This window comes from Simochromis diagramma, unplaced genomic scaffold (genome assembly GCF_900408965.1).
Source record: "Simochromis diagramma unplaced genomic scaffold, fSimDia1.1 OVJJ01000024.1, whole genome shotgun sequence".
NCBI lineage: Eukaryota > Metazoa > Chordata > Actinopteri > Cichliformes > Cichlidae > Simochromis > Simochromis diagramma.
In genome coordinates this window covers 744369-763777 of record NW_024387332.1, presented here as the reverse complement: position 1 = coordinate 763777, position 19409 = coordinate 744369, and the positions used below count along the sequence as shown (strand labels likewise).

General features: G+C 40.2%; 1 protein-coding gene and 1 long non-coding RNA gene across 2 annotated transcripts; both read right to left on the bottom strand.

Moving 5' to 3' along the window:
- Positions 1–638: 638 nt before the first annotated feature.
- LOC120718026 (alpha-2-macroglobulin-like protein 1) lies at positions 639–19403 on the bottom strand. Its single transcript, XM_040006333.1, has 36 exons — positions 19252–19403; positions 18929–19112; positions 18512–18668; positions 18246–18298; positions 17929–17949; positions 17493–17658; positions 17333–17417; positions 17094–17256; positions 16046–16163; positions 15849–15958; positions 15601–15765; positions 15228–15455; positions 14791–14854; positions 14571–14716; positions 13600–13749; positions 13305–13448; positions 13130–13211; positions 12869–13037; positions 11750–11975; positions 11462–11588; positions 11172–11293; positions 11009–11060; positions 10782–10865; positions 10322–10498; positions 7857–7932; positions 7501–7657; positions 5756–5830; positions 4994–5156; positions 4713–4900; positions 4246–4506; positions 3601–3725; positions 1540–1630; positions 1382–1450; positions 1195–1300; positions 967–1035; positions 639–834 (listed from the first exon to the last, which is right to left on the bottom strand). Exons 1-35 carry the CDS (start codon positions 19335–19337, stop codon positions 998–1000), a joined length of 4428 nt encoding a protein of 1475 aa, XP_039862267.1. The 5' UTR covers positions 19338–19403; the 3' UTR covers positions 639–834; positions 967–997.
- LOC120718046 lies at positions 2755–3460 on the bottom strand. Its single transcript, XR_005692356.1, has 2 exons — positions 3247–3460; positions 2755–3186 (listed from the first exon to the last, which is right to left on the bottom strand). It is a non-coding gene; the product is annotated as an uncharacterized LOC120718046 (long non-coding RNA).
- Positions 19404–19409: the final 6 nt, after the last annotated feature.

The following is a 19409-nucleotide window of genomic DNA, read 5'->3' as shown; positions in this document are numbered from 1 at the left end:
AGGGGTTTGGTTTTGACTTGGAAGCTGGAGGTTTGCAGAGTTGAGTCTCCTGATTTGTGTTTAGTTTTGTGAATTTTTTTTGGATTGGTTTTACATTTGACAACAAACTAAAAAAGGAAATCTACTGCAGACGTACTCATTGTTTTAATGTTTATAGTGTTATGTCAAACCGCGTGGATCCACTGGGCATAGGCATAAAAGGCACCTGATACCAAAGTTGCAGGTATGAAAACCCTGTACCAGAAGTGAAAAACTAGGTGGCTGTAGCTCAGGAGGGAGAGCAGATCATCTGCTGATTGGAAGGTTTATGGTTCAATTTCTGGCTCCCCCAGTCTGCATGGGTGTGTTGGATAGTGCTTTGAGTATTCCAGGAGAGTAGAAAAGCACTATGTAAGAATCAGTCCATAATGGTACAGGTTAGCTGCATGTTTGTACAAACACTGCAAGTTGACTGCAACATAAAAAAAAGTTAGCACCTTATTCCTCTTGATGAAAACTCAGGAAATATCTGCATTTGTACTTTCCCCAATCCACCAACTTGCACCATTGAGTTTATTGGTGTATGGATTAAATACATGATGTGAAGCTGTCACAGCTGATGAAAACATGGAAGAACAGAGACCACTTTTAAGAGCAGAATTCAGATCAATTTATTATATTTCCATCATGCATTCATTTCATGCTGAATATGTGCAATACATACACAACTGTATGTTAAGTGTGGCACAATACCAACAACATGCTATTTGTATAAACACAAAAAAATATGGTAAAAGCCAAAGGATGTGAAATTATTCTGAAATTGATGATGACGTCAGGGTTTCTCTCTTCAAGCTGCAAAAGAAGCAATAATTTAGTGAAGCTACAGTAATTATTTGTTGCTTTTTCATTTACCTGAAAAACTGGATAGGCAAAAAAAAAAAAGGCTTCCTGTAGGTGTTCCTGTTTGTAGTTCTAAAGTATTACCTCACGGGTAGAGGAATTCCCTCTCAGATGGTCAGTGTGGATAGAGGTATTCATCTTCAGCCCGGTTACCTGAGAGAAAAAAAGAGCCTGTAAAAAGACCGAGGGTGACTCTCTTTACATGTCCAACACACTTAAAACTTCAGTGCTTCAAGTCCTGTTAACTGCTCAGTTTGTTGTACAGCTCCACTAAGGAGCAACATGTGTTGGTGTGCTGTGCTCGAGTTTTACTTGGCTCATAGTAGTCATAGAGCAGGACCACAGCAGGCTTCAGGTTGTCCACTGGGAACTCCTCTATGAGGTCCAAGCTGTGTTCTACAGGTGTGTCCTTCACTAACTGCACAGGAAAAGACACAACGCACTCGTTAACAAGTACAAAGATCATCATCTGGTATTTCTCACTGTGATGTCCTCTCACCTCTCGTAAGTACACCACAACATGATCTTCCCTTTGTTCAACACGATCCACCAGCTGGGCACCTTTGAGCTGTGAAAAGACAATGTTTAGTTCAGTTATCTTCACTCTCACTGTGGGAATTCTTACAAAATTCCTGTGAGTAAAACGTCATAACTCACCTTGTCAAAAGATTCTGGGTCTGGGACGTGTCCAGAGAGCAATTTGATATCCAGGATCACCATGTTTGTAGTGCTCTGCGTTCCAGTGTATCTGCAAAGAATCACTCATGTTACTGACTGGTGCTAAGCATAGGCTATCTGCTGATTTAGCATGCTGCTAAAACAATACCTAACCCTACTTCCTGGATAGGTTTCCAACAACTACGCCACAGCAGTCAGTTACACTTGCACTTTAATGTCCATTAATTTTACAGTTGTGGTCAAAAGTTTACATACACTTGTAAAGAATATAATATAATGGCTCTACCGAATGTCCCGTTATTTCTAAAACTCTGATTTTTCTCTGATAGAGTGATTGGAACAGATACTTCTTTGTCACAAAAAACATTCATGAAGTTTGGTTCTTTAATGACTTTATTATGGGTTAACAGAAAAAGGTGATCACATTTTCTGGGTCAAAAATAATCATACGGCAACATGAATTAGCAATTTTGGTGACTTAGAAAGTTGTCAGTGAAATGAGCTTCATAGCATGGCCTCTTAACTTCTTGTGAGTGATTATGAGTGACGACAGCTGGTGACTTCTCTTAGGCCAGTTAAATAGGGCTCATTGGATACAAACGCCCACAAACGCTACAATGGGAAAGTCAAAGGAGCTCAGCATGGATCTGAAAAAGTGAATTATTGACTTGAACAAGTCAGGAAAGTCACTTGGGGCCATTTCAAAGCAGCTGCATGTCCCAAGAGCAACAGTGCAAACAATTGTTTGTAAGTATAAAGTGCATGGCACTGTTTCGTCACTGCCAAGATCAGGAAGAAAACGCAAGCTATCACCTGCTGCTGAGAGAAAATTGGTCAGGAGGGTGAAGAGTCAACCAAGAATCAAGAATTAGAAGCTGCTGGAACACAGGTGTCATTGTCCACAGTCAAACGTGTTTTGCATCTCCGTGGACTGAGAGGCTGCCGTGCAAGAAGGAAGCCCTCGCTCCAAAAGCGGCACCTTAAGGCTCGACTGAAGTTTGCTGCTGATCACATGGACAAAGATAAGACCTTCTGGAGGAGAGTTCTGTGGTCAGATGAAACAAAAATCGAGCTTTTTGGCCACAATGTCTAGCAATATGTTTGGAGGAGAAAAGTTGAGGCCTTTAACCCCAAGAACACCATGCCTACAATCAAGCATGGTGGTGGGAGTATTATGCTGTGGGGCTGTTTTGCTGCCAATGGAACTGGTGATTTACAGAGAGTCAACGGGATAATGAAGAAGGAGAATTACCTTCACATTCTTCAACATAACCTAAAATCATCAGCATGAAGGTTGGGTCTTGGGCGCAGTTGGGTGTTCCAACAGGACAATGACCCCAAACACACATCAGAAGTGGTAAAGGAATGGCTAAGTCAGGCTAGAATAAAGGTTTTAGAATGGCCTTCCCAAAGTCCTGACTTAAACCCCATTGAAAACATGTGGACAATGCTGAAGAAACAAGTCCATGTCAGAAAGCCATCAAATTTAACTGAACTGCACCAATTCTGTCAAGAGGAGTGGTCAAAGATTCAACCAGAAGCTTGCCAGAAGCTTGTGGATGGCTACCAAAAGCGCCTAATTGAAGTGAAAATGGCTAAGGGACATGTAACCAAATATTAGCACTGCTGTATGTATATTTTTGACCCAGCAGATGTGATCACTTTTTTCTGTTAACCCATATTAACGTCATTAAAGAACCAAACTTCATGAATGTTTTTTGTGACAAAGAAGTATCTGTTCCAATCACTCTATCAGAGAAAAATCAGTTTTAGAAATAACGGGACACTCGGTAGAGCCATTATATTATATTCTTACAAGTGTATGTAAATTTTTGACCACAACTGTATCTGCAGCCTGCTGTGTGATCGGTTAGCATAACTGAGACTAGCCTCGCTCTCCAGACCAATCACTATGTTTGTGATTGGAAAGGAAGGTTGTTGTTGGGGTTTGGAGTAGAAACTACTACATTTCTCAGATGCACATCCAGCAGGGCCTTACATTCCTCTACTGTAGCAGTAATGTGCTTACTGAGTACTTACCGGGACTTTATTAGCAGAGTTAGTTTGGGTCGGGAAGACTGACTGTCGTGGTTATACTGCACGTTAACCTCCACACTCAGAGTTGAGGAACCATAAGGATTTGGGATGTTGTACTGAACAGCAATCTGAAACAAAGTTAACCAAGAAAGATTTTATATTAGGATTTCTGCTCTATTTTCCTATAAAATATGTTAGAAGAAACAGATGTAGTATGTAGCATAGATTAGGTGGCTCCTGCACAGGAGGTACAGGTCACCTACTGATCGGAAGGTTGGTGGTTCGATCCCTGGCTCCTGCAGTCTGCATGTCAAATATCCTTGGGCAAGATGCTAACCCCAAGTTGCTCTCCGATGCATCCATCGGAGTGTGAATGGGTGTGAATGGCGTTAGAAACGCACTCAGTTTAGAGACAGTGCTTGTGAGAATAGGTGTGAATGTGGCATGTTGTATACAATGCTTTGGGTACTAGTAGAAAAGCGCTATATGAGAATCATTACAGTAACACAGAGTAAACTTGGCTTAAAAGAAAAAAATCACCATTGGCTACAGTTTTGACTACGCTAACATTTATTTATTTAATTTAAATGACAAGTGAACAGTGACTTCATCTTTATTTGGAACAACCAGGTTGATATGGGCACTGACCTGCACAGAAACACTTGTGCTGCCTTTCATCTCCACGATGTACTTCCCTGCTATGTTCTCCACTATTATCTCCTCCTGGTAGAGCAGTCTGTTGTTTCGATTGACGTGGAACGTAACCTGGCCATCAGGAGTAGCAACTGCCACTTTGCTTGAGCCACCTGTGCTTGAGCCTCCTTTTTCTGAGCCCTCTTTGCTTGAGCCCTTAAAACCAAACACCTCAGTGGAGTAGAATGCCAGAGCCTGAAGAGCCACCACTGTGTCCTGTATAAGATGCAAATACAAAACAGAAACTACTTTGAATACGGTATATTCATATTAATGCGAACATTCTCTCACTCACACACACACACACACACACACACACACACACACACAGTAAACACTGGACTGAACATTGTTGCAATCATGGGTCAATGGCTGACCTAACTGAGGCTATCTTTTATATACACTCTATGGGAGTTCACTACCTGTGTTGAGGAGAAGCCTCCATAATAGTTCTGCTGCTCAGTCAGCCACCTCACGATGCTGAAGGCATAAGCCAGTTCTTCACTGGTCGGGGAAGCACTGATTTGGGCCAACAGCACGTAGGAGCTGATCTCCACTGACAGGGAGGCGGACGTTTCTGTTGATTTCTGAGTCCAGTAGATGAAACTGCCTGAGAGCCGCACACAAACAGACACAGAGACACGACGTAAGCTGCATTTCTGATGACGAGGGATTGATGGGTTCCTGCATGAGGCACCTTCACCTTGCTTTACTGCAACCTTATCGAGGTACTCTAGAAGGTGAGTGCGGGTCTCCACGTCTCCTGCCAGGGTGAAGACGTACGCCAGCAGAGCTGTAGTGTAGGTGTTGCTGAGGTCATTCATGGAGTCTTTGAGGCAAGCCAGGCTCTTCTTCACCACAGAGTTCTTTAACAATTTTCACAATTAATGTATCAGAACAAAATTCAGTATACTGATCAAAACAACAGGAACAAGTTTCAGAGTTACATGTCAGCAGTATGTCAGTGAACATGGTCTTATCTCCCTGCAGCAAAACAGAACAGATGTTGATGTCTTTTATGTGCATAATAGCAGTCAGTGAGAGAAAGACTTTTTAATTATCACAGTGAAGAATGAAAATGTTTTTGTTATGAGATTTGTTTTTAAATAAAGCTGATAGTTGAGGCTGGATCAGGTGAGCCCTTAGTTACGTTGCAATTGGCCTTGATCTTATACTTTCTGTTGTGAACCTCTTAAAACTTCTTCTGTCATACTGCTATAAAATAATAACCACAAATGAATAGAAAGACAAATTCAAATTACACATCAAAAGACTAAAGTCAAACAGGGGGGAAAAGCCCCCAAAAGACAAACGCAAACACGCCGCGGCTCTCTGTCCACAGATGTCAGCATTATTAACCCGTGGTGTGACCTAGTGAGCTTTTCAGTTCAGCAGGATACGTCATCATCTCCAAAGGAAGAGCACACACATGTGAATTCTTTGAGCCACAGGGGCATCTACTTACTTTTGCATATTTCTTATTCTCCAGAAACGTCGCAGTGATGTACGCAGTGAGAGTGACTTCGTCCGACACGCCACCCTGTGGATAGAAAACCATCAAAGAAACTTTATCATCAATGTGCCTCCAACATGCAGGGATGTGAATTTCTAACCTGCGCATATTGTAGACGGTGTGAGTGTCGTGTTTCAAAAATGTGTCCTACATATTCTAATAAACAGTAGCGGTTTTAGATACGGGCGACACGGGCGGTTGCCCAGGGCGACATCGTGGCTGGGGGCGGCATCACGGGCATCGGCAAAAAAAAAATGCTCGTACTCATGCTGCCCCGACATCAACCAGCGCATACTGGGAATGGTACAGGCACCGATCGGTTTTCTGTCGCCCATTTGCTGGGAGTAAGGGCGCCCTTCGTTTGCGAGGTGCGCCTGCTGCTTGCGGCGCAGAGAGGAGAGGGCGGGGGCGGGGGATTCTCTGGCTGGCTGGAGCAGTGTCTAATAACCAACTCGCAAAATAAAACAAAATAAAAACAAACCAACAAACACGAAAACACCAGACATCATGATACAGACTTATAATTTGCACCGATGTTTTTTCGAAATTCTATACGCAAAAAAAAGCGAGAGCCCTCGGTGCGCCTGCTCGCTGCTGAAGTCAAAGTAAACTTTATTGTCATCTCCGCTACAGACAGTCCAGCATATAGAGAGACGAGATGACGAGGCTCCAGCTACAGCAGTGCAAGTAAACAAACAACAAATATAAGAAGAGTAAGAAAATAAATATACACTTTAGGACTCGAGGTAAAGGATCAATAACAATTTAAAATGTATAATTTACAGTTTGATGATTTAAAGTCTCACACAAGCCGTCGAAACGGGAGTGGGCCCTGCTGCTTCCAAATAGAGCAGATTTCATTTATAATGTTGTAAATCCAAGCCCATCATGTGTTCATGATTTGAATCCTGGGTTGTGTGAAATCCCAGAAATACACCTTAAACAAAGTGAATCTGTGAACTAAGGTGTAGGTGTGTTAGGTTATGTTGTGGTGATCCTCGAGTCCTCGAGGAGTTGTGTTCATACTGGAGTGCAAAATTAAAACCAATGTAAGATGGACAAGAAACGTTCAAAGCCATCAGGTGCTCAGTTTAGAAAAAAGAGAAAAGAAGAGGAGGAGAAACGAGCAAAAGATGCAGGTAAGCAGATGTGTGATTGGATAATGGCAGGTCATCCTGAAACAATCAGAATAAGAATACTGATGTGGGTTACAGTTGCTCCCAGAAGAAATGGTAAAAATAGTAACAGTAACAGACTAAACTCCAGACAATACATTATGTTACAGATTTTAATATTAATTAGTCATTGTCAGTTGTTGATTTGTCCTGTTCTCATTGTGTGATGAATTATGATGGCTGTTTGGTAGCTGTTTGCATACAATGCACACTCTCTCTCTCTCTTCATGTGTGTGTGTGTGTGTGTGTACAACAGTTTTATGTTAATGTACAATCCTTAATATGTTTTGTGTGTGTGTGTGTGTGTGGGGTGGGGTGGGGGGTGGGGGGTGCCAGAGGGAGTGTTCGCCCAGGGTGCCAAACAGGCTAGGACCGCCACTGCTAATAAATGTAACTTCTACCTCCAGATCCAGTCATTGTTTACATATTGTAATGTGATCTAGGCTGGTATTATTTATGGATTATTCTATGAGTAACAGTTTTCTAAGTTCTGACAGGCAGTTTCATGCTATACAAGTGTACCTTCATGCCAATGTGAATGAGTCTCCCTGACATTTTAAAACAGCCATTTTCTCGTTGTTGACTTTCCAGCCACGTGTTAGACTCTTCAATGTTTCTGGGATCGATGTGAATGAATTTCTCAGCTCGTGCAAAACATTTCACCACAAAAGCAGTCAGCCTGAAAACAAGTAAAAACACACAAAAAACTACAGTTTTATTACTGTTTAAATGTAATTTAAATATTTTTGGAAATGCGAGTGAGAATGATAACAGGATGAATCACATTTCATGAAGAGGCAACAACCTCACAGCAATTTCTCTTGTGTCTTAAATGTGGGACACCATATAACTGTGTGAATAACGAGTGATGTTCTCACCATGTGCTTCCTTCCCCTGTTCCAAATGCACTGTAAGAACCATCAGTATGTTTGTATGTCAGCTGATTTTGGTAGCCTGTAAAAGAAAAGAAAACTGATGTACGTGACAGAAAAACAAAAACACGAGCCTCTGAGAAAGAGATACCACACTCTTTGGAAAACTTATTTTCTTATTTTGGTTTAGAAATTCTTATCTCACTGAGTGATTACTTCATACTAGAAGTGAGGAAAAGCAAAGCCCAAATGTAAGTGAAGGAGGGTGTAACATGGAGATTTCCCTGCAGACATGCTAACAGATATCAGGTTGTAAGCTGTTTGGATGGGCTTGAGAAAAAAGCATGGCTGATTGCGCTGGTCTGTGCAGAGTGAACAACATCAGACTCCATCTCGTTATTCTGGTGAACCACCAGTGCACAAGTGATCTACAAACCCTGACAGCAAGTAGGTGAATTCTCCCATTTCAATATCGCTAGCTATCAATGAAGAACAACTTACTGCTTAAAAAACCGAATGAAAGTGAATGGTACATCCTTGGTTTCTAACATAAAACTACTGAATGCAGTCAGCGGCAGTACAAAAGTGACCTATTTTTTAGTTTTAGTCTCTTTTTTCCCAGTGAGTCGTCAGTTCTGAGATTAATTAGCTAACATAAACCAATGCAAGCTGCAACCAACCACTGTACTGGCACAAGATGATGCTACACGTACTCAAAACCAGAACTTTAAGCACTTATTTCTTGAATCCAGGTTCCCATTCAGAGTAAATATATCGCAGAGTAGCGCTCCGTGGTGTAAAATAGGACAGGGAGAGACTAGCAAACATGTCTGAAGCACTACACTGAGGATACGTCATCATAAGCTGAAAGCTGCATGGCTTTCTGTGCTCTGCACACTGTGGTTGTGGTACTTTTACATATAAATGAGGATCTGTTACAGAGGAGTTCGCACAATGTTGAACAAGCGTATTAGCACCAGACACATCTTGATGTTGCACAATGGCTCCTAAAAGAATATTTTGGAGTGCGGCTTGAGGAAAAAAAGACAAAAGTCTGTATGTATCGATTCTATATGAATAAATTTGACAGTTGAGTTTCTTACCAGAAAGTTATATCTGAACATACTTAACAGTAAATAGACACAGTTCAGTTTAACCTGAGATAATAGATTTAAATGATGATGATGATGTTTCTCTGAGAACAGGCTTGTTTTTTGTCAGCCTGTTCCCCAACTGAAGGGGAATTTTTGATTGATTGTATGGCTAGCATTGGTTGTTAGCTACTTACCAATGTTTGTGTGTGTGGTTTTTGTTTGTTGTTTGTTTTGTGTTGCAATTTAGAGTTGGCTTTTAATTTTGAACAGATTCAATTTCATATACACACAGTAGTTTTCACCTGGCAAGCATTGGCTTAAAGTAATGAAGTTCTCCTTCATTTTAGCTGATGTGTTTGTCATTAGAACAAGCTTTATTGGCTGTTTGCTTTACAACATAAGTAGAACTGCAGCATCATGCATAATGATAAGAGCTAGTGTTTTTCTCACAACATTAAAAAGGTGTTTTGGTTTTTAACATAAAACCTATGAAATGTCCAAATTGCTCAGAATTCTGCTCATATTTTATTAATATACATTTTAAAATAAAATAAGAAATGTAATTCATTTGCCTTTTTCTAGTATGTGTATATGTGTTCCTCTTCATCTAGTTATGAGCATGTGTGTGATTTGTATATAGAAAATCCTAATGATTGGGAGGCAGAGCCTTCAGTTTTCAGGCCCCTCTTCTGTGGAACCAGCTTCCAGTTTGGATTCAGGAGACAGACACTATCTCTACTTTCAAGATTAGGCTTAAAACTTTCCTTTTTGCTAAAGCATATAGTTAGGGCTGGACCAGGTGACCCTGAATCCTCCCTTAGTTATGCTGCAATAGGCTGCTGGGGGATTCCCATGATGCACTGGGTGTTTCTTCTTCACTCACTATGTGTTAACAGACCTCTCTGCATTGAATCATATCTGTTATTAACCTCTGTCTCTCTTCCACAGCATGTCTTTATCCTGTCTTCCTTCTCTCACCCCAACCGGTCGCAGCAGATGGCCCCGCCCCTCCCTGAGCCTGGTTCTGTCGGAGGTTTCTTCCTGTTAAAAGGAAGTTTTTCCTTCCCACTGTTGCCAAAGTGCTTGCTCATAGGGGGTCATATGATTGTTGGGTTTTTCTCTGTATCTATGAAGCGCCTTGAGGCGACTTTTGTTGTGATTTGGCGCTATATAAATAAAATTGAATTGAATTGAATTGATTGTCTCTGTAAAATATCTTTAGCTTTTAGTTTGGTTCACAAAACTTCAAGATTTTATTTTCAAGATTTTCTACTTAAAGTATGTTTAACTCAGCTGGTAGATCTGGCTTTGAAATGTCCTAACCTAGGCATGACTTTCGCTTTCCTTGCTTTAGCTTTAGAGAAGTGCAGCACTCACCAGTGATTAGATAACTGGTAGCCTTTTCCTCGATGGTTGAGGTGAGCTGCTGTGTGTCTTTCAGGTACTCGAGGATGAAGATGTTGGGGGCGAGGAGAGCCATGTTCTGCTCTCCACATCCACTTGGCAGTTGCAGCAGACTGTCGAGGTTCTTCAGAGCCCGACCGAGAATGTCACCTGATGGAAAAAAGACTCATTAAAGCTGAACATGTAACTAACCCATCATCTAATTTCAAATGAATGAAAACATGCCAACAACCTAGAACAATACCAAATACATCAAATGCAGTACTTTGTTGTAATCCGATGGTACTTTGAGTATGCTTGCTAAGCTTAAAATCAACTCATGAACTTCTAATAGAGCAACAGGTAGGAAAAAACAGCCTCACAGCATAGTCTTTTAATATTAATTGAAACATTATTTGTATATCATATATAATTTTTCATGTAGTAGGTTTACCCAGGACTGATATAAAAGCACGGGCAGAATCTTCAATCACATTGTACGGAAGTTTGACCAGAACTTCTTCCCTCACAGTTTTTCCTGCACACAGACAAAAACAGCCACGTTACATGGGGAAGAGTACAAGTGTGGTCAGTTCTTCTATTAGTTTAGTGAAATAAGTTAACATTTATTGAAAAAGAAAACTGCTCTACTAGGCGATAGCCTTAGAAAACCATGCTGACCTTCTGGGAGTAGTAGCAAGTTGAAGGTCTTTGTCACCTCAACTCCCTCTGGCTGAGGGACGTGAAGATATAGCATTAACATTTATACCAAGATGGATTGACTTCTCCCCCCCCAAAAACCAAGGTGGTGAACACGTTAACATCTTGTGTTTATGGCACCAACCTTCACTATGAGGGATTTTGTCACCACGTCGATGCGACCTCTGTCTGGAACAGTTACGGCCCCAGAACCACATAAATCCACTGAAGCCACTGCCTCAGCAGACACAGTCACTTCCACAACCCCTAAAACACATCAGCGAAAATGACTTTCAAAATCCTGCAAATGATCAAACCCTCATTATTCAAGGGATCTCAGTGTCTAATGATTCAAAGGAGAAGTGGTGGGAAAAGGGGCACGTGGCTGCTTCACACTGATACCCTCTAGCATTTGCTCCAAAGCTTGACCCTCACCTAAGGCCGATGGGGTCATGCTCCAGCTGAAGGTCTTGCGCTCGCTGGCACACAAACAAGATGTGGTTTGGTCACCAAACAGGGAGGTGAGGGTGTAAAGTGAGGAAGATGCTGGTGTTACAGTGATCTGTTCCAGGGGCAAACAATACATTTTAAATATAGACTCTTTTGAGGAACAGGTTTAAATGTGCTCAGTATTTTCATTCATCTCAGAAATACTGAAGTTTTCCTTTAGTAATTCTGTGATTCTTTGCTGCTCGTCAGAGTTTAAGTAGCAGCACAGATTACCATCATGCAGCTGGTCAGGTAGCTGAAGACAGTCGCCTTCAGTTCAAAGAACTCCCCCCGGATGATAGAGTAGGGCATGGTGAGCTCGAGGAAGAAGGGCTGGAAGACTTTCAAATCTTCACGAGGAGCCAAACCAAAACCCTCAGAAGACAAGCAGAAAGCCTCCGTCTCCCAGGTGGTGATGGTGTCTGGGACGGTGAGGGTCATTTCCTCTGTGCCCGATTCTCTGAATCAGCCCAAACACACAAGAACATTCTGTCAGGGGCTAAAATATACTCAACAAAACGTTTTTGCAGTGTGTTTTAAATGATGCAGTATTGGACACTTTTTTGCTGAAGAACTTCTAGCAATAGCAGCACAAATGTTTAACCTCTTGAGCCCCAACGTCCCCTGATATGGGGGCAAAAGGCAGGAGATCAGTTAGGCTTAAGAGGTTAACTGAAGCTACAATTCCAAATCCCAATCACTGATTGGTAATTTATTTCGAACATGTAAACAATATACAGGTACATTTAGAAAAGAAAATAAGAGAGAAAAAAATACTATACAAAAGTCAGCACATTTCAATATTGCTACCGTTCTGATTCAGTTACATGTCGAGAGGGAAGAAGGAAACACTTATTTAATCCCACCCCTTTGCCATAAATTATCAGTTAATATTTAGTTGCTTCCTTACTGATATAACCTGCAATAACAATAGTGAACAGATTTCTGATATACTATATACTATAATATCACATCATGAATTTTTTAAAATAGAGACATTCACTTAATTTCAATATTTTCCTTTTCTTTATAGTTTGAGAAGATCATATTTTTATAACTCTTTTTGAACAGTTTTATGTTTGGACGTTGCTTTAATTCCATATTCAGACTGTTCTACAGTTTCACTCCATGCACAGAAACACAAAAGCTTTTTCTTGTAGTACGGACCTTCCCTGTTTTGAAGTTGCAAAAACCCCTTAAATTATAACTTCCTTCATCATCAAAAAACAAAATGCACATAAAAATACTCCAAATCTTGATGGGAGAACTGGTGAATCTTTGGTTTCATTATGCACTCAAAGACTTTTCTCAAGCACTTAATGTTTATCAAATCAGTTTACAACACAAGCTCACCTAACGTCTACCAGATCCCATATCCAAGTCTCTGGGAAGAAAGTACGGACTGTTTTTATGGGTGAAATGTCAGGAGGAAGTGCCGGAGCACCAGCGGCAGCTGCATCTGGTATTCTCTCTAATACGTCCAACTTGTATACTTGATAAGGACCCTTCCAAAAGCACTGGTCTACAAAGAAAGCAGAAAAAGAGATTGAAACAACCATAAAGATAACTGCTTCATTTTTCTTTCAAATGATCAGCATCACTCTTCAAAGTCACCTCGATAGTATTCTCTTCCTTTGTACTTGAGGCATGAAGGCAACTGAATAACCAAGTTGGTTGCCATCTTCAGTCCTACACTCTACATAATCCAGCACATACAAATAGTTCATTACAGGAAAAACAACAAAAAGCTTTTTACTAAATATGACTTACAGGTACGTATGCAGATTACCTGGAAAACAGTGTGGGCATCATTTCTGCCACTCTCAGGAAACGGCAGAATTGATCTTTTTGGTCTCACTTCCATGCACTCTATAGGATCTTGAACCTCATATGGGACATAGGTTGCTTTCCTGACAGGAAGCAAGTCATAAATCTGAAAGAAAATATATATGTATGATCTTTCTACTGTACACTCTTACTCTTGCCAGCTGTTCAAAAGAGAAAAGGAGGGGCTGTGCATTTGGTATTGAGCCTTCAACATCCAACATCCCACCTGACCTGGTGGTCGTTAAAAACGCTGTTACCTTTTCAGCATTCAGAGTTTTCCCCGGCTCCTTGATGAGGACACTCTGGTCGATGGCACTCACACCACACAGAGAGTGCGGCAGGGCCGTCACCTGGAAGTTGGTCTCATCTCCTGGGACAGCTGAAGGTGGTACAAAATGTACCGACACCTGATGCACACAAAACCCAAATGAAACCATCCAGATGTTAATATGTGAGGTGAACTCAGGATATCCAACGCTACTGGAGTTTTGGTGGCAACTTTGAACAAATATTTGGCAAGTAAAATCATGTGATACAAATGAATCTGACTGTATTCTGTAAAAATAAACACCTGTAATTCGAAATGACCTCAGGTTTTGTAATGTTTTGTAAAATCTAATCTAAAATAATGGACATGAAAACATTACAATATGGCATAAAATGATAACAATAATCTTTTTGAGTTGAGGTTACTCACTTTGCAAAGTACTAAAAATTAGTTTTAGTAAAATTAGCAACATTTCAATTTCAAAAAATCTATTTTAAGTTGAAAAGAAGATAATTATCTATAGATTTTTTTCATCATTGTAATTTTCTGTTTGAATACTTTGAACATTGAGCTGGACAGGTGACCGATGGATAGGTACAGAAAACCATATAAAGAGTGTCACTTCATGGCCCGTGTGACCATGGTAACATGAAAACACCAACTCCAAACAGTTTTGGGAGATTCGTTTTTGTGGACAATGAATCACTGCTTACTCAATGTGTTGCTTGCTTGTGGAAAGTTAACTATTTAAACATTTATGGCCAAATTACACATTTGCGCATGAACTGGCGTACTACGGTCAAGTCTGATTTGCATGTGATGGCTCCAGAAATCTTTAACCATGACATGAAAGAATTTTTGCTGGTACACCTACGAGTAAATGTTATTTCAGGTTAGCCTTATTGGCTATCTTGATATTGATAATTTTGTAAAAGCATCGACTAAGTAATCTTTACTGACCTTGTTAGTGAAGCACTTCTCAGTGGAGAATTCAGCACTGTGAGCGATCACATTCTCACTGGGGAGGACAGCATAAGCCACAATCTGGATGTCTGGTGTCATCTCAGGAGATACAGTCAACTTCAAGGACACCTCGCCCTCATTCACTGAAACACAGAGCATCAAAAGCTACTTTACTGGGAAAATTTGAAAGTCAAGATCAAAGCCATGTTTAGCACACCTGTTTGAGATGTAACTTTAAGCTCTTGATGTCCGTGAACGGAAATAACTCCTCTGGACAAGACCTTGATAATTTTGGAGAAAATGACACAAGGAGACAGTCAGCAGCAAATATTCACTTCCTTTCTTTTTGTTGTTCTGCTTTGGTTCTTTCATGTGACTTGATTGAGTAAACTAACGTGACTGTTAAATTTTAATGAAAGCACCTACACATTAAAACTTTTTTCAATGGTGTGACTTTGACTTTCTTGGTCAAGCGCTTACAAATGATCACACCTAAATAATACCAAAATGTTACCATACAGGTTCTTATCATGGTGCAACAGAACGTTCTGCCGATTCTGTCTGACCAGAATCGGCAGAACGTTCAAACTCCGCGCTGTCATTGAATAACATTAAGGCCTTTGACATGCGTCTTTCTACTATGTATTTTCTCACCAGATACATCAGATCCACAGAGCCTGGGGCCTCTCCCACGATCGTGTACCAGATAGATATGGCTTCTTCTGTCTCACACGGAAGAGGTTTGTCCTTCGTCTTTACCTCCAGGAAGCTAACTGTTTTATCATCAGGAGAAGACGGTTTGGCCATGGACAAAGTGTGAGTTCCAACCTCAAAGAAAGCAGTTCTATATCCAGCGTAATCCAGAGTCGGCGCCAGGCTTGCCTGTTTGTGGAAAATAACATAAATGAACGAAGGAGGGGAACATTTGGGCAGAAAGTTTTAGCTGTTCATGAAATCACAGCTATTTTATATTATAATAAATATATATATATTTATATTATAAATGTCAGTGCAGCTTTTCACTTACATGGAGTTGGACGTCCCCTTTTAATTCGTTTGTGCTAAGTGAGAACACGGCAACACCTTTCTCGTCAGTTTTTACATTTTGTATTGAGCTCAGGGAAATGTCTCCCTCAAAGAGGTACACGATGCGCTCAGGAATGGGTTCACCATTATGATAAACAGCTTTGACCTGTTGAAAGGAAAACAATGATGTGTGGATCCACAGGATTTCAGCTGTATTACAAAATGATGATAACTGAGAAAAACACTTACTTTTCCTTGCACATTTTTTCCTGGTTCATAAATGTTGGGAGTATCAACAAAAGACACTCTTCCAAGGACGTATGAAATCGTTATGCTTTGCTTTTGTGATATCAAAACACCTGAAAAAAAAAGCAATAGATATGATATATTGTTACAATACACCAAAGTGCGTCGTTACAATAAACTAAATATGAATATAGTCTTGCCTGTGCCCTCCTCTTCCATTTTTACGGTGATGTCCAGGATATCGTTCAGTGCTGTTGAATCAACTTTGTTGAAGTTTGACATGTTGACGGTAAAAGTGGTACAGCCTTCCTTATCTGCCTAGAATATATTGTGAAAACAAAATAAAAGCTGATATTAGCCGTTTCTCAGCACGACAGCCATGGTGATACCCGTCATCCGAGTTTGCTCCAAGAGTTTAGCAAAGCAAATCATTCAGATCTGACACAAACATCACATATATGCACATTTAAAGCAGTGGATCAGACAGTCTTCAGACAAAACAAGCCTAGTGCTGAAGGCCCTAAATACAAGGGCCTTAAGTTAGTCGGCTTTACACTTACTATTACTACTATCTTCTTTGCTTTTGCGTTAAAGTAATGACTGATAATATCTAAACACTACTGGTCTGTGCACACTTACAAGGACTAGTTTGACAAATGACTCTTTGAAATTTGCTGCTTTTTCTTTTAGTGAGTTTGAGTTTTGCTTTGGGCTGTTGCCGTGAAGTCAAACAATTCAAAAAGGTCAAACCAAAAAATGTTATTAATATTTTTACAAGGATTTTAGAGATTAAAACATTTTAATTTGAAATATGACCGACAATTTAAGAGAGTTCCCTCTGAAACACGGAAATACTGAAGAAGGCACAAAATACTCGGATTCTTGTAGTCTGAGAGTGAGTTGTAGCTTTGCAGGGATACTCCACACCAAGTTTACGTTTTGTAACATTGTAGTGGTTGTATAAATTATGCATATAGTGAATGCATAGTGCAGGAGTTTACACATTCCCAACAAAAAATGTTTCTGGTTTGCTTCCAGGAGGAGACATAAATCTCTTTGGGATTGCGCCAGGAAAAGCCTCGGGCCTTTAAAACATCACTCAACTAAATCAAACGTTTGTGAATAAGGGAGCAGTTATAATTCCTGCCTAATTTATTTTAATCGCACAAACAAACTTGAGCAGAAATTTGTAATAAAGAAGAAAACACCCTCTACTTTGTTTCTGCGGTGATGAAACTGAACCTGTACCTGCTTCGTCTCTGAGTGACACACAGGATTTGTGTCATCATGTGAATTACTCTCATCAATGTGCTCTGCAACTCTGATCCACTCTGAACCGTGAAAATGTCCCAGAGTAGGTCGGCACACACCTACAGTGACCCTTCCTGGCACCGGCTGCTTAAATGTATACCTGTTAAAATTAAAAATAAATACATAAATAAAACAAATAAGAATAAAATCTAGTAGACATCTGTCATTTTACTTACTTTGAACATATTTGAGCCTTAAAGCTCTGATCTCCAACACTCACTTCGTCAGGCACTTTTATAGTTACATCGAATTTGGGCAAAACTGGGGACAAAGTGTCCGTGTCAGTGTTTAAGCTTCACTGGAAATGGGAAGAGTGTAACAATCAGCCCAACTTACCATACTTCTCCACCGTGAAAGTGTAATATACTTTGGATTCACCCATGGTCACAGTGATTTTGTATATTCCCTCACGGGCCTCAGAACTCAAGAAGTATGAAAGCTGCAGTATTTTGTTATCTGAATTTGTCTTGAGCCACTGCCCGATCCTGTTCCCGCTCGGATCCTGTTACATGCAAAATGAAAGAATATAATTAAGAATATAATTAATAACCAAATACGTGGGTCAAAGAATTATTACTTCTGTCAATTTGACTTTGAAAGGTGTTAATCATATGTATATATTATATGTATTCACACATTAAACTCTTTAAATTAATGCCATGATTTGTTAAAAACAACAACAATAATAAAAACATGAATAAAATAAACATAGTACTATGACTTGTGTGTTCATATTGTTTATTTATTTTTAAATGCACTACTGTGTTCTTACCTCCAGTTCGATGATGTCATACTGCAACAAAGGAAGGGAAAAAGGTTCAAAGAGCACAATGGTTTCATGTCATCTTGCAGTGTTACAGTTATTAGGCTTTTTTGTGAGTGCACCACACTTTAAAATGATAGCGGCTTCAGATGAATTCAGATGAAGATTTATGTAAGCTACATAATGATAGCTGAGAGGTAGAAACCGCCTCTTAAGACTTCACTGGATAAGTAATCCAAAATTCATGGAAGTAACTCATTTTCATTGCATTCATTCAAATGCATAAGCTGTCCGTAAATAGGACCTAACAAAGTTTAAACACTCACCAGTGTACTAGCAGGTCTCAGCTTGGAGTCCAGTGTGACAACTCTGAAACGCACTTCAAGACATATCCAAAGAGACTGCGTGAAAAATGATCTCTAGCAGTGTCACAAACCCTAAAGCTCATTATATTCATTATTAATTATATTATATAACTTCTAATGGCTTCTCTGAGTTTAAAACTGTTGATGTTTGGGGATACATTACTTATACTTCCATATCATGCTTATGCTGCATTGTTGGGATAGATAGCATGATTGCTCATTTTTACCTTGTTGTCTGGGGAGGTAGATGGGTTTATCTGTTTGGATGAATGTCTGCGGTTTGTAGGCTCTGATCAGGACTTTTCTGACTTCTTCTGACTGAAACCCGCTTCCTTCAACTTTCACCTGAAAATCCATCACCTCTTCATTTGTCACAACAGGAACCTGGAAGCACAGGATATTTGTTTGGCTATATGTTTTAGCCAGTTGCTAAGTGGGCACATGTTTCGAAACTAACTTGGACCTCAGACATTTCGCTCTCCAGCTTTTCTGTTAAAGTCATGTGGATGATCAAAAGAGAGAAAAATTCTTTCAAAAACAAACGACATATATATATATATATATATATATATATATATATATATATAAATAAAACCGAATGCTTGGAATGTTTTCCCAAAAAATGCTTCTTTTGGGAAGCTCACCGAAAAAGCAATGCAGGTATGAACATCTTGAATGCACGTGTGCAGTGACATTAGGGTTGCGCTCTTCGCTGTTGATTTCAGGGTGACATTCACAACCACGGGCTCAGTGAGCTCCAGAACGCTGACACAGAATTTGGTCTCAGCTCCAGACTCAAGAACTGCAGGAACTGCCACTAGATATTGCCTGCAGACACAGAGATACACACATACAGCAGTTACCTCTATGGATGTGAAAAAGAAAAAATCTCAAATCAGAATTCATGTGCACCAGTTACAAATTTCACAGGACATAAAAAAAGAATCGATCATAGAGGCAAACTTACGGTCCAGGTCCTGCTTGGCCCACATGTGCCCAGCTGACAAAGGCGCACAGCACCCATGTCCAACTCAGAATCCCAGGTTGACCCATAACTGACTATGATGCTCCTCAGAGTCAGCGTCTGTTAAATAGCTGCCGATGCAGAGGCCCCACCCAGCTTCA

Coding starts and splice junctions, on each gene's coding strand:
- LOC120718026 (XM_040006333.1), bottom strand. CDS start 19,337: ATGGGTCAACCTGGGATTCTGAGTTGGACATGGGTGCTGTGCGCCTTT. Junction 11,976..12,868: donor TGGGATCTGGTAGACGTTAG/GTGAGCTTGTGT, acceptor GGGCTGATTCAG/AGAATCGGGCACAGAGGAAA. Junction 1,451..1,539: donor ACCCAGAATCTTTTGACAAG/GTGAGTTATGAC, acceptor GTCTTTTCACAG/CTCAAAGGTGCCCAGCTGGT.